At 45.7% G+C, this 15,432-nt stretch overlaps 1 protein-coding gene across 1 annotated transcript; it reads right to left on the bottom strand.

The window, feature by feature from the left end:
- Positions 1 to 15: 15 nt before the first annotated feature.
- On the bottom strand, positions 16 to 14,126 carry LOC144492432 (T-box transcription factor TBX22-like). The gene is made up of 8 exons (XM_078210439.1): positions 13,988 to 14,126; positions 13,225 to 13,381; positions 12,066 to 12,167; positions 10,228 to 10,402; positions 7,160 to 7,324; positions 5,796 to 5,860; positions 5,418 to 5,512; positions 16 to 5,241 (listed from the first exon to the last, which is right to left on the bottom strand). The coding sequence occupies exons 1-8, from the start codon at positions 14,124 to 14,126 to the stop codon at positions 4,592 to 4,594; spliced, it is 1,548 nt and encodes a 515-aa protein (XP_078066565.1). The 3' UTR covers positions 16 to 4,591.
- Between the last annotated feature and the right edge of the window lie 1,306 nt (positions 14,127 to 15,432).

Here is a 15,432-nt window from a genome sequence, read left to right on the forward strand (position 1 = left end):
GGTAGTCCCCACACATCCCAAACCGAAGCTAAGCGCACTTATATTATTTTTTGTATGTTGTATTTGGAGTGCCAGGTTGTACGGTCTGAATCCAGTTTAAATCTATTCTGCCGCCTTGCATTGTCCACCTAGCGACAGCAAAACACTGCCCCGAAATAGGAACACAGTAAGAAGTCTCACAACACCAGGTTAAAGTCCAACAGGTTTATTTGGTAGCAAATTCCATAAGCTTTCGGAGCGCTGCTCCTTCGTCAGATGGAGTAGAAATGTGCTCTCACAGGGCGCAGATCTCCGCCTCCTGAGCCACCGTCCCACTCGATTCCTTTATATTTCACTGCATTCTTAAAGTAACAAAGCCAATGCTTGCTCCAAAAAACAATTCAAATTCAATCCAATTCATGGGTCCCCACACTCACCTATGAGGATCTCCTACCTCACCCGTCAGCTGATCTATGAGGTATTTGTTCCTCTCACCGCTCTTGGTCCAACCCTATCAATCCACCCCCACCCCCTCCTGCAAAATGACCATTTAAATTGAGCAGTCCCAGGAAACGCTAAATCGCCCTGCAGCCAGTGATGTTAGTGTTGTAATATACTGAATGGTAAACCAGTACCAGAAATCAGAACAAAGCGATCACAGGGAGTTTATATTCTCCCATTTCACTTCTCCAGTGTCCCAGAGGACTTGGTTCACGATGAATTACTTTGAAATGCAATGTCTGTTGCTTTATCTGCGAACCGAGTTGCTATTTCGAGTGCGACAAACTCCCACCAAACACGATCTTGATTGTTCTATCGATTGTCATCCCGCTTCGAAGAAACCCATCAACAGCTTTCAAATGCGTCCGAGTTTGAATTGTAACCGAAACATTTAAGTTCCCTCAGAACAGGGCAGCGCCAACACCGAGAGTCCCTTCCAGCAACCATCTCCCTCAGTGTGTACCCGATTCTTACACTCTTCAATCACCAGAGAAGTGGATCAGAAACACTGAGCATTGCAATCACTGGCATTCGGAACCAATATCTTTATTGTTTCAATGGACACGATAACTAGGTGCAAGAATAGGTTAGCAAAAAAGAAAGCAAGCACATTCCCTATTTTGAACATAAAAAGCAAACACTTTGCATATGAGAAGAGAAAAGAATCAATGATTCGGATTTTCACTAAAAAGAACCCATGGCTAGGGTAGCACGGTGGCCTAGTGCTGCCTCACAGCGCCAGAGACCCGGGTTCGATTCCTGGCTTAGGTCACTCACTATCTGTGTGGAGTTTGCACGTTCTCCCCGTGTCTGCGTGGGTATCCTCCGGGTGCTCCGGTTTCCTCCACATTCTGAAAGACATGCTGGTTAGGTGCATTGAGCCAAACAGGCACCTGAGTGTGGCGACTAGAGGATTTTCACAGTAACTTCATTGTAGTGTTAACATAAGCTTTACTTGTCGCTAATAAATAAACTTTAACTTTTTAGTTGGCACTTGGATCTCCACTGCGTGTTCCCCTGATAATTTCCACGGAGATTATGAGGATTTCGGGAGGGGGTGGGGGGGAGTATATATTTTGATGCCTCAAGCTATGTGGGAAAAGGCGGACTGTTTCCTGCCTGTCAGGGTAAGAAGATAATACAGACTTTACAATGATGAAAGTTATCCTGCCTGACATCCTATAATCTAATACTGCTGTTAAGGTGCAATTTCCCTCATCACTTTAAACCCACAAAACCTAACTGTGAATAATTCAGTGAAAAGTAACTTGCAGTTGTGAGAGGGTTTGAAAATTGACTGGGTTTTTATAAATGACATGGAACGGCTTTGAAAAATACACTTTTGACACTTTAAATTTTTGATATCTGAAGGACCAGTATTTCCACTGGGAACGAGTCACCTCTTATACAGCTGGATGGGTACTTTCACCCCAGAAAAACAGGCAAGTCTTTGAAGGTGGTTGTACATATAAGAACATAAGAACTAGGAGCAGGAGTAGGCCATCTGGCCCCTCGAGCCTGCTCCGCCATTCAATAATACCATGGCTGATGTTTTCATGGACTCAGCTCCACTTACCCGCCCGCTCATCATAACCCTTAATTCCTTTACTGTTCAAAAATTTATCTATCTTTGCCTTAAAAACATTTAATGAGGTAGCCTCAACTGCTTCACTGGGCAGGGAATTCCACAGATTCACAACCCTTTGTGTGAAAACGTTCCTCCTCAACTCAGTCCTAAATCTGCTTCCCCTTATTTTGAGGCTATGCTCCCTAGTTGTAGTTTCACCCACCAGTGGAAACAACTTCCCTGCTTCTATCTTATCTATTCCCTTCATAATCTTATATCTTTCTGTAAGGGGAAAAATACAAGGGAGCACACTTTAAAATGGCTGCCTGGCACATAAAGGGTTAACTGGGAAAGAAGCCAAAAAGCAGACACAGGCTCCCGCTGTTCAGAAATCACTTTAAATCAAAACCTAACAGACAAGCCATTTCCAAATCACAGACAGTGATTCATAGCAAACAAACATCTCAGGAAGCCAAGCCAAGGGTCAAAACATCTTTTAAAATAAGGAAAACCCGAAACAAAGAGCTTAGATTAACGTTAGAGGAGAGCGGGAAAATATGAATGCGAGGAAACCAATTAGCAACTGAATGAGACGAAACTGACCATTGACAGATACAGACATGAGGAAATGTACCCATTCATAAAATGTTAAATGTCTATACCTGCTTGTACTCACTTAAACGATGTGATAATGTTCGAATCACCGGTTTACCCATTGTGTAAAGGGTATAAAAATGAACCACTCCCGACATACTAGTGAGAGAAGGTTTGCTACAGACATGTGCCTTGTCTCCACGGAGCTCCGTTTAATAAATCGTATTTTCTGAATCTTGAAGTCTGACTACTAGTGGATTTTTCCCACAACATTTCTATAAGATCTCCCCTCATTCTTCTGAATTCCAATGAGTATAGCCCCAGTCTACTCAGTCTCTCCTCATAAGCCAACCCTCTCAACTCTGGAATCAACCTCGTGAATCTCCTCTGCACCCCCTCCAGTGCCAGTATATCCTTTCTCAAGTAAGGAGACCAAAACTGTACACAGTACTCCAGGTGTGGCCTCACCAGCACCTTATACAGCTGCAACATAATCTCGCTGTTTTTAAACTCCATCCCTCTAGCAATGAAGGACAAAATTCCATTTGCCTTCTTAATTACCTGCTGCACCTGCAAACCACCTCCTTGAGATTCCTGCACAAGGACACCCTTAATATAAATTAATGTATTACTCTTCAATATATCGCCATGTAGCAGGGATAAGGTTTAACTGCTGCTGCACTTGAATAAGCATGGATTACAACTAGGTTTGAGACTGGAACCGCTAACGCAGCGCTGTCCTTGGCCTGTTTGAAATTTGATGTGAGGACCATGATAGTGTTAAAGACTGCCGTTCAAATCTGCATAACGTACACAGTTAGAAACATAGCCATAAAATGTTCGAAGCTCAAATATAGAATGATCACAAAATAGGTGAAGATCGGGATACTGATAAACCATGCTTTCTAAATGATTGTGGCCAAAGAGGCGTGGCTGGATTAAAGGATATTCGCGTTGCCCATCAAGTGGTTTTGTAAACAGCCAGAACCAACATCTGGACTTTGCTAGGGTAGACCCGAAGATAAATATTAGGAACAGATTGGTTTATAAAATCAAGGGTAAGAACCTTTTTAAAAATCATACATGGGATGTGGGTGTCGCTGGCTCGAGCAGCATTTATTGCCCATCCCGAATTGTCCTTGAGAAGGCAGTGGTGGTCTGCCTTCTTGAACCGTTGCAGTGGTGTAGGTACATGTGGTGTAGATACATCCACAGTGTTGTTAGGGAAGGATTTCAATGTGGTATAGGTACACCCACATGCTGTTAGGGATGGCGTTCCATGGGGTGCATTTACACCCACAGTGCTGTTAGGGAGGCAGTTCCATGTTGGTAGGTACATGCACAGTGCAGTTAGGGAGGGAGTTCCATGAGGTGTAGGTACATCCACAGTGCTGTTACAGAGGACGTTCCATGGGGTGTAAGTACACCCACCGTGCTGTTAGGGAGGCAGTTCTATGTTGTGTAGGTACACCCACAGTGCTATTAGGGGGGTGGGGGGGTCCATGTGGCGTAGGAACACCAACAGTGCCGTTAGGGAAGGATTTCTTGGTGGTGTGTAGGATTCCTATGAACTTTTGAGAATGGACCAAGTGTGATAATGAAAACTAGCATTTATATTTTCTCTATAGACTATGTCCTTTCTAAGCCAACACTAAGCATCCTGCTTTTTGTTGAATTTTAAAAGGAATCCCTTGTTTAGCGAATTTGAAGCCGGACATGATTATTTACAATAAATTTCCATTGTGAATCCCGAATCCATAGCGGGCTGTCTATAACCGGCCTGTGTCCAGCCACAACACTCTGCTCCTTCCTCGTCCCAAACCACTCTCAGTGTTGCTTCTGCGACGCTTTCACTTTGTTCTCCCTGTCGGTACCCAGAGTCAGAACTCGATTCAGATACAAGAGCCTCTGTTAGAGCCACAAATCCCTCGGTCTTGCTTGTCCCGGGAATCAGAGACAGTGGTTGACTGGTTGTGGCCATTGCCTGACCTTCCCATCTCGGAAAGTCTTGCCGGCCGCCAGGTTGCCGGCACTGGGACAGGGAGAGGTGTTGTGAGCCATCAGTTTGAATGGATTGGTAGTTAGTCTGGAAGGTGCTAGCAGGTTGTAGCCATGGAGAGAGTAAGGGCGCCGAGCAGACAGGCTGTACAAATCTTGTTGGAGTTGACTCTGCTGAGATGAGCTGCCCCCTGGATGAAGATGTGACACTGTCCCCCTGGCTGGGAGCTCCAAGTGCTGGCGGCTGCACTCCGCACTCCTGCCTCTGCTTGCGGCCAGCGCGTTAAGCGAGGGCAGAGAGGGGAAGCGGAACAGGAGGGGCGGAGGTCGGTGAGCCAGCAGCAGCTCCGGCGGCGAGCTGTCCACCCTCAGCCGGTGGCAGAGCGGCAGGGACAAGCGCTGAGGGGCCGGGCTTCGGGCCGGGCTCATCACCCTGTAGCACAGCGGGCCGTCCAAGCTGCAAAGCTCCGAGTCTGGGCAGCCCATTCCCAGCGAGGCTGAAGCCACATGGAACAAGGGCGGAGAGCAGGATGGAGAGAGCACCGCGCTCAGAGCAGCAGGAGTCCCGGTACAGGAGCTTCCCAGAGAATCAGAGCAGGCAACTGGGAGGAGGAAGATAAACAGAAATACACCATTAAAGCAAGTCACACTGAACAAATCGTTGTTACAAAGACAAGCGACACTGCCACACATGGAGATCGGAAAGAGGTGGATATTAATTTTGATTCACAATAAAATTACACAATTACTTACACAGATCCAGAGAGAATGCACATACCTGGCTTTTGAATGTTAAAGTTTTGAAAGTCAAAGGATGGTCGGCAGTGTACAGGTCTCCAAGGGTAACTGTCCATCACTCTTTCCAGACTCACCCTAGACACAAGATGGGATGTGTTGCAGCTTTAATAGTTCTCAGATCCATCACGGATATCTTCACAGTTGGCGGACTGCTTTGACCATTAGATTAACGGAAATAGCGACACCTCAAATATTTAACAATTCCTGCAGCCACTAAATAGCCACAAGATAACTTATAGCACTCCCCAGCTCAAAATAAAACCTGAGATGTTTTTTATTGGTTAACGGTGGATATTTAGATCTAACCATGGTCTCTGATTAGAAACTTACTGTTCAGGGTTTTTACTTTTAGCCGTACCTGTTTCTCCCCGGATCTCTGAAACCTTTAGCGAAAGGATTTCGGTCAATTTTCAATCTTGTAATCTACAAAGATACAAACACGGAAAGTTACAAATAAGAACGGGTGGCTGGAAATGTTTGGGAAAAGTGGGCTTCAAGGTAATGGGAGACAGACAACCCAGGCAGATAGGGACTGGGTTCAATGTACAACATACAAACCACGTTCTCTCTACAGTTAATCGATGTATAATTATTATTCATGTCTCTATATTCCCCAGTGGCCCTTTAGACAATGTGGGTTTGAGTTATATTACTGCCAGCTTCTCTGATGCATTCTGTCAATTTAATCACACATTTCCCCCTCAGAATGCCTGCTTCTCAAAGTGAGATATCCGCACTAACTTTGAATCATATAAAGTTTATTTATTAGTCACAAGCAGGCTTACACTCACATATAGAGGATTTCACAGTAACTTCATTGTCGTGTGAATGTAACCTTGCTTGTGACGAATAAATAAACTACTTTATGTGATTCAAAGTTAGTGCGGATATCTCACTTTGAGGAGCAGGGATTCTGAGCGGGAAATGTGTGATTAAATTGACAGAATGCATCAGGGAAACTGGCAGTAATATAACTCAAACCCACATTGTATAAAAGGCCACTGGGGAATATAGAAACTTGATGTCTGTGTCGATATGCGCGATCTTCTTGGAGATCCTCTCCACTTGGAGCCGGCAGTTTCGGTGTCGATGGTCGCCATGATGCCGGCATCTCCACATGGGGGAATATAGAGCCATGAATAATAATTATACATCCATTAACTATCGAGAGAATGTGATTTGTATGTACATAATTAATATAATATACAACAGCCCGCGTTCCCCTCTCCTACCGGCCAGTATGTACCTCTCTCTCCTCCCTCCCCGGACATTCTCTCTTCCACCTTCTTCCGTCGGGAAAAAGATACAAAGGTCTGAGGTCACGAACCAACCGACTCAAGAACAGCTTCTTCCCTGCTGCCGTCAGACTCTTGAATGGACTTACCTTGCATTAAGTTGATTTTTCTCTACATCCTAGCTATGACTGTAACAGTACATTCTGCACTCTCTCGTTTCCTTCTCTATGAATGGTATGCTTTGCCTGTATAGCGCGCAAGAAACAATACTTTTAATACACGTGACAATAATAAATCAAATCAAATTAAATCAAATCAAATGACCTCTCTCCGACCTGACAGTTTTTCTCCCTGACTTATCAGTCGCGCTCTCTGCTATTTGTCAGTCGTTCTGTCTCTCTCCTACCTGTCTGCCTCACTCTCTCCTCTCTGTCTCTGCAGATCTCCCTCTCTCTCCTGTCTATCGCTGTCCCTCTCCCACACCTACCTGCTGGTTCTGGTAAGCGGTGACAGTTGTGAATTCTGTTTCTGGAAAAGCGAATGTGTGGACTCCATCAGCTGGAAGGCTTTGATTCACAGAAATGTGTCGATCCGTCTCTTTCACTATCACATGGATTCGCGGCCGGTACTTGTGCATGGATTGGAGAACAATCTGGAAATAGCGTGAGAAATAGTTTAAAGACATTCCATTTAAGGTAGAATGTATCAAAAATCTCTGACGTGTGTTGAACATTCACTCATCTTTCATCTCTTTCCAGTTTCATGTTATGTTTTTTATCATAAGGTTTGAATACGCATACGTTTCAAAGAAAACCAGCGATTCATCACTTGAGCTGATAAATTCGGGACGGAAAACATCAGAGTCTGAACGGTTTGACTTTATCCACTGTTATTGAAATCAGCCATGTCAGCCGAGACTGCAAATCTGCAGGATAATGCAACAATGCAATTTTTGTCGGGCATAAGCGAACATCTCCCGTTGCTAAGGGCCCCATGCAGTTCACTCTGAACCAAATGCCGGAACTATCGATCATAGGGCACAGGACAAGGCCATTCGGCCCTTCATATCTGTACAACTTTTTAAATGAGATCCCAATGATTTCCATTCTCCTGCTCACTCCTCACTGCCCAGTAAATTCCACCTATTTAAATATTTATTTGGTCTCCCATTGAAGGTTACTAATGAATCTAGTTCCACGGCCATTTCAGGTGTGCATTCCAGATCATCACATCAATACCTGAGTATAACACACTTCCACATAGTTTCTCGCATGCACACACACAATTACATACACAAACACACACTGTCACATATACACACTGTCACATATACACATAGTCAGATACAAACTCACAAATACACACTGTCACAAACTGTCACATACACTGACGGTAAACACACTGTTACATGCACACAGTGTCACAAAATATCATAAATGCACACAGTCAGATACACATTGCTACAGACACACACTGTCACCTAAGAATCATAAGAACTAGGAGCAGAAATAGGCAATTTACCCCCTACAGCCTGCTCCGCCATTCAATATGATTAGGGCTCCCCCTCCCCTTCCCCCAGAACCAGGACCTCCTTGTCCTCAGTTTTCACCTCACCAGCCTCCACATTCAGAAGATCATCCTCCGCTGCTTCTGCCAACTCCAACATGTTGGCACTATTCAACAGATCTTCCCCTCACTCCCCCTGTCAGCATTCTGCAGGGACTGTTCCCTCTGGGACACCCTACTCCAAACCCACCCTGGCACCTTCCCAGGCAATCTTAGAAGTTGCCTCCTTCCTGCTCACCATCCAAGGGCCCAAACACTATTTTCAGGTGATGTAGCGCTTCATGTGTGCCTCCTTTAACCTGCATTCACTGCTCCCAATATGGTCTACACTACTTCAGGGAGACCAAACTCAGGCTGGGTAAGTGCTTTTTAGAACACCTTTCATCTGCCCTCAAGCAAGACCCAGACCTTCCTCCCACTTGTCATTTCAACACACCACCCTCCTGTCCTGTTCACATGTCCATCCTTGGCCTGTTGCAGTGATCCAGTGAAGTCCAATGCAAACTGGAGGAACATCACCTCATCTGCTGATTGAGCATTTTACAGCCTTCCGGACTGAACATTGAGTTCAACAACTTCAGAACAAGAAATCTTTCTTCCATCTCCACTCCATCTCTATTTATTTTATTTTAATTTTTCTTTTCATCTTATTCATCCATTTGTATTATTTTATATTCTTATTTCTATTGTTTTAGTTCTCAAATATCACTTTCCATCTTGTTTGCCCCCCGCGCCCCCCCCCCCCCATCCCCCACTAGGGCCAAATGTCACATTCTTACACTCTGCACCTTTGTTCTGCCATTTACACATTCCAGTCTCTTAATGGGCTGCTATTAGTACAATTTTCAGCCTTTATCATCGCCATTTACATTTCCTTTGCCATTTCTATCAATAACAGTCCCCCCCCCCCCCCCCCACCCCCAGCCCCCGGCCCCCCGCATCCCTCCTCTCACACTCACAGCATAAGTCTTGTCCAATTTTCCTGGTCTTCAGCTCTGACGAAGGGTCATCGTGACCCAAACATTGGTTCAATTCTCTCTCCACAGTATTGGACTTGCTAAGACTCAAGAACAGCTTCCTCCCTGCTGCTGTCAGACTTTTGAATGTTGCATTGAGTTGATCTTTCTCTACACCCTAGCTATGACTGTAACACTACATTCTGCATTATTTCGTTTCCTTCTCTATGAACGGTATGTTTTGTCTGTATAGAGCGCAAGAAACAATACTTTTCACTGTATGTTCATACATGTGACAATAATAAATCAAATCAGAATAAGGGTCACCTGGCCTGAGTGGCCAATTGAAACTCAGGAATCACCCCATGGTGAGAGAGGCTTCCAGGCAGAGACACCTTAGGGAGCTGGTTACAACCCATGTGGCTGCTATACAATTCTTACTAATAAATAACTACCTTTTGTGTTCACTAATGAAATCTGTGAAAGTGCATCTTTACACTTACTAAAAACATATCCTCACAATTACTCTTGAATTCTTTTCACTGTCCTCCATTCTCTGCTGCCATCAGACTTTTGAATGGACCTACCTCGCATTAAGTTGATCTTTCTCTACACCCTTGCTTTGACTGTAACACTAAATTTTGCACTCTCTCCTTTCCTTCTCTATTAATAGTATGTTTTGTCTGTATAGCGCACAAGAAACAATATTTTTCACTGTATGTTAATACGTGACAATAATAAATTAAATCAAAACAAAACAAAAATATCACACTGTCTCACACAAACTATCACAAACACACACTGTCACAAATATATGCACTGTCACAGCCAGAGACACACTGTCTCATACAGACACTGTCATAAACACGCAGAAACAGGCAGAAACAGGCACACACATTAGTGTCCCACGCTCTCCAGTTTGAAAATTATTGCATTGAACAACATTTGCCCTGTCTGTGGCTGTATAAAAAAAAACAGGGTAACGGGACCCGCATTTCTCCGGTGAGGCTAAGATTGGACACTGAATGCTTACATGTCCCCTCTCGTCCATGTCATTGTTGGTGAGTTTCACCCGGTCAAAGCTGACAACTTGTTTCATCCAGGATTCCCCAGAAGCTGGTGAATCAGGGTGCAGGTAGAGCCGGGGGGTTAGCGAAGACTGTTCCGTGTTTCCGGCCACCATCCACTGTGAGCTGTGGTACACATACCTGTAAATAACACACGGGGGAGGGGGGGGCGGGGTGGACATCCCGGGGGAGTGAACCCAAGCAGCAAAGATTAACGGGTGTAAGAATTATAGAATAATACAGCACGGGAGGGGGGCATTCGGCCCATCCTGCGTTTACTGGCTCTATCCAATTAGTCCCTCTCCCCTGCTCAACTCACCACTCCACCCACCCCCCCTCCCACACACGCACACACACACACACAGTGCTGTAGCATTCCCTTCAATGATTCATCCATTCCTTTTGGAAAGTATTTATTAAATCTGCTTCCAGCAAGTTTCTTGGCCCTTCGATCCTGCTCATAATAACTTGTAACTAATAACATAATAACTCTTCTGAGAAACAACCTAAGTATGTTATTAAATATGTGACCTTGCAGTAACAGGGAACAGTATTGTCTAGTTTGTTTTCCCAATGGTTCTCCTCCTTTTAACCAAGATCAAATCCCCGACCATTAACAACTTGCCAACCACTTCATAACTGCAATCTCTTCGCCCTGCTAAACTGTAAATTTACAGTAAGGAAACACACTACTCCGTCCCTGTCTCTGATCAGTAACACTGCTTGCCATAATGTGGAGCAGCCAATCGGGTGTTATTCAGAGAGAAGGCTCTGGTTTTGAGCCCTGATCCTGCTTCTTGGCGGGTGAACACAGTAAGAAGTAGCCATGATGTGGAGATGCCGGCGTTGGACTGGGGTACCCCAGTCCAACGCCGGCATCTCCACATCTTGGCGGGTTTACAACCAGCATCCATTTTATTTTTCTGTGGCGTTTTGTCCTTCTGCTTTGCAATCAGGCGCAGGGCTTCGATTCCCGTTACTTTCCCTCAATTCTACTCAACAGCCGTGGAGCTGTATCCCATTCTACATATGCTGCCAGAACTGCTGGATAGAGTCATACAGCACAGAAAGAGGCCCTTCGGCCCACTGTGTCTGCGGGCCCATCAAACACCTATCTATTCCAATCTCATTTCCAGCACTTGGTCCATAGCCTTGTGTGTTATGGCGTCTCGAGTCTTCATCTAAATGCCTCTTAAATGTCGAGAGTTCCCGTCTCTATCACCCTTTCAGGCAGTGAGTTCCAGATTGCCACACCCTCTGGGTGAAAAGGAATTTTCCTCAAATCCCCCCTAAATCTCCTGCCTCTAACCTTAAATCCATGCCCCCTGCTCATTGACCTCTCTACTAAGGTGAAAAGTTTCTTCCTATCGATCCTATCTATATCCCTCATCACTTTGTGCACCTCAATTAGGTCCCCCTCAGCTTCCTCGACTCTATGGACATGAACCCCAAAGTCCCTCTGATCCTCTGTACTTTCTCCTCTCAGTGCCCAGAATCCACAGTATTATATATTATGTATATAAGCAAAACAACCCATTCTCTAGACGCCATATCTAATCATTGAGGGGCGGCGAGGACATTAAGAAGTGATTGCCTCACTGAACAGCTGTTCAAAACAATCCAGTTTAATTGTAATCGTTGAACTGTCGAGTGTGGTCCGCTTTTAAACAGTAATATGTCAGTCACAACGTAAGCCCTGCGCAACGAAGGACATTAGGATTTAAAAGTCAGCCCAGCTAAAAGAGTTGCCATTTGGCGCTCCTGGTCGAAGTTCAGTTACGGGCTTGTGTGCAGCTATGGGTACCTGTATCTCTTAGAATCCACTGGGATGATGTCCATGGCGATATAATACTGCTTGGCGGGAGCCAGACCTTTGATTTTCACCCGTACGGCGGGAAACATGCGCCTGCGGACAGACAAAGCACCGTTAGACCCCCCCAGAGTTCCAGAGACGGCGGGTCTCGGAGCAGCCCGCTGACATTTCCAAACGCAAATGTATATTTTCTTCCTCCTCTTTGGGGATCTGGACCCCTGACTCTGTCCACTTATAGTCAGGGTTATTGGCCCAACTGAGGCTGAATCGGGTTAACCAGGTGGGGGAGATGATCCTCACCTTTTCCCGTTTGTTTTACACCAGCTTTACTCACAGTGAGTGAGAAAGCGGAATAAGGGACACATCCTTCCATCTCTGATGGGCAACTCCACAAATTTAAAATCAAAATTTCTGAAACCTGAAACGCACTGGTCATTAAACCGCCTGTTTTCATGCAGAGGGATGGGTGTGGGGGGGGGGGGGGTTGAGGGGGTATGGGGGTGGGTGTGGGGGGGGGGGGGGTGGGGGGGGTGATATGCTTTTTTTTTCTATCAGCCTGGCATTTACAAGCGGGTAGTCAGGACACAGGATTTTCCTGAGACTGGGACTCACGCGAATCCACATTCAGGGATATAAGGTTGGAACAGAAAACCTGCCCTTGCATTCGGGGACACTTATTTTATAATGGTGTCAAATTGTCAAACCGAGGTCTCTCAAAACATCCGGATGGCACAGTGGTTAGCGCTGCTGCCTCACAGCGCCAGAGACGCAGGTTCAATCCCGGCTTGGGTCACTGTCTGTGTGGAGTTTGCACATTCTCCCCGTGTCTGCCTGGGTTTCCTCAGGGTGCTCCAGTTTCCTCCCATTGATGTGCGGGTTAGGTGGATGGGCGTTGATAAATTGCCATTTAGAGTTAGGGGGACTAGCTAGGGTAAATGCATGGGGATAGGGCGTGGTAGGATTGTGCAGACTCGATGGGCCGAATGGCCGCCTTCTGCACTGTAGGGATTCTATGATTCACACACTCCCGATTGATCAATTGAAGATAGAACAGTGTAGGGAATATTAATTGAAATGGATACAGTCAGTGTTAACAGCTCTGTGTGTGTGTGTGTGTAACGTGCATGGAGCCAGTTTCTCTCTCTCTCACCTGCCAGCTTTAGTGATTATCATCTCTGTCCCAATCTCATGGAATCTTTTCCAAAGCTCCGTCCCTTGCAGTTCGACCTGGAAGCTCCCCGAGTCACCGCCACGAGGAATGGGTGAGGGATGATTGCGGCGTTTAATCCTTTGGCCTCTCGCCTCCTCTGTTCCATCAATAAAATGCAAAATACCAGAAGCAAAGTCCCAGTTAAAGAAAGCCTTCCGAGCGAGCCACGTCAAATGCCGCTGCTTTCGCCACTGCCCCCCCCCCCAACCCCTCCAAGATCCCCATCTAAACCTCTACCCCATCAAGTGGCAACTTTAAACTCAAAACGAGAACACAGATAAAGTTTATTCAAAAACCTCCATGAAACTTGAAATCTGGGAATAAAAAGAAACATTTTTTTCACATTGGAATTGAGTGTAACTTGTTCATGAGACCAGCAGATAGCATTTAAAATACGGATTATTACAGCTTCGCATCTTTTAATGTCAACTCTGATTTCGGGGTGGGGCGGGGGGGGGGGGGAGTTTATAAATAAATTCGGCAAAAGCGGAATAAAAGTATTGTAGTTAAAAAGGCGAATTACTAACAGATAAAAACCAAATTAGAAAACTAATTCAAAGTCCCCGAATCTGTAATCATACTTATTTGCGGAATATAGAGTGTAGAGATCTAAAGGTTGCGGAGATTTTCCGCTACTGTGTGCTGTGAGCTAGTCTCTGCCTCCTGCCCCCGGTTCAATCAATATTAGACAAAGTTGACTGACCAGACTGTTCCTCTTCTCCCTGTTTGGAGCTCAGGCCATCTCCCACTTTTTCATCCTCGGTGTCTTCACGTTTCCTCTTCACAATGTTCCCCACCAGAGATTCCACAGAGAAAGCGTAAGCCCGGGAACTCAGAGCCATTGGGGCCCCTTTATCATTCAATCCGGACCCGGATGCGCCAGTGCCCGGGGACAACGAGAGAAATGGGAAGGATCGGCGGGAGCGTCCGAGTCGATGGGAGACTGAGGGGATTGACTCTGTGTCCCAGAGTGAGTTCCATTCCAGTTACTGGGAGGCATTGACTGAAAGCCGCGCTCTCTGCATCGTCCCTGGGCAGAAGGAGCCTTTCGTCTCCCCAATGTCTCCCCCCTGCTGTGCCAAGTGCGTTTCTGGAGGGCGAGAGCTCATCGCCCGTTAAAGTCAGGCCAATAGCAACACCCCAGTGCCGCTAAGAGCGAGCGAAGCTTCACTAATTATACCCAAGGAAGAGCCCCTTTCCTTGTTCTGGCTGAATGTGGAGATAATTGCTAGCAGTCAGACCTGCCTGTCTGACGATACAGTATGTAAATGTGGGCATGCACAGATCCCTGACACGTTTCATTAGCCCTGTGACAAGTTAAGATCAACTTTAACAAAGAACTCATCTTCAAAGGGAAATGTTCCAATAAGGGGCGAATCTTCAATAACACTGTCTACAGCTGTATATGCATATATAATATACAATGTGTACACGTAGATAAATTAGAATTTATTTATTAGTGTCACAAGTAGGCTTACATTAAAACTGTAATGAAGTTACTTTGAAAAGTGGGCTTTTCAAAGCAGCTGCCACACTCCGGGGTACACGGTTCGGGTACACTGAGGGAGATTTTAGCATAGCCAACTCACCTAACCAGTGCGTCTTTCAGACAGTGGGAGGAAACAGGAGCACCCGGAGGAGACCCACGCAGACACGGGGGGAACGTGCAGACTCCACTCAGACAATGACCCAAGCCGAGAATTGAACCCGGGTTCCTGGCGCTGTGAGGCAGCAGTGCTAACCACTGTGCCACTGAGAAAGACAGACAGACGGACGTGTATACATACATACAAGTGGGTATTGATGTGTATATAATATTTAAACGAGACTTAATCTTCTGAAGTTTCCATAGAGCGTACACGGCTTCCTCTCATGCAATTAGACACTGTGGAGAAATAGAAGTTATATTTCCCGTGTTTTAGTATTTAAATGAGTTGGTGAACAGGACCTGAAATCACAAACAGGGACCTGCTCCTACAGATGTGTCCCCAAATTGAGATTACACGATGCAAGACAAATTAAACGCTATTTGGCGCTGTTTGAAAGTGTTGGGAAATGCATATGGGAAGTGGTGATGTCTCAGCAGTGTGGCTTCCTCGGGTAGCAGGAAGGCATACCCCAAACCGCCAGCTCCCCTTTCTGGCGCGG

This window comes from Mustelus asterias, chromosome 4 (assembly GCF_964213995.1).
Source record: "Mustelus asterias chromosome 4, sMusAst1.hap1.1, whole genome shotgun sequence".
NCBI classification, from domain to species: Eukaryota; Metazoa; Chordata; class Chondrichthyes; order Carcharhiniformes; family Triakidae; genus Mustelus; species Mustelus asterias.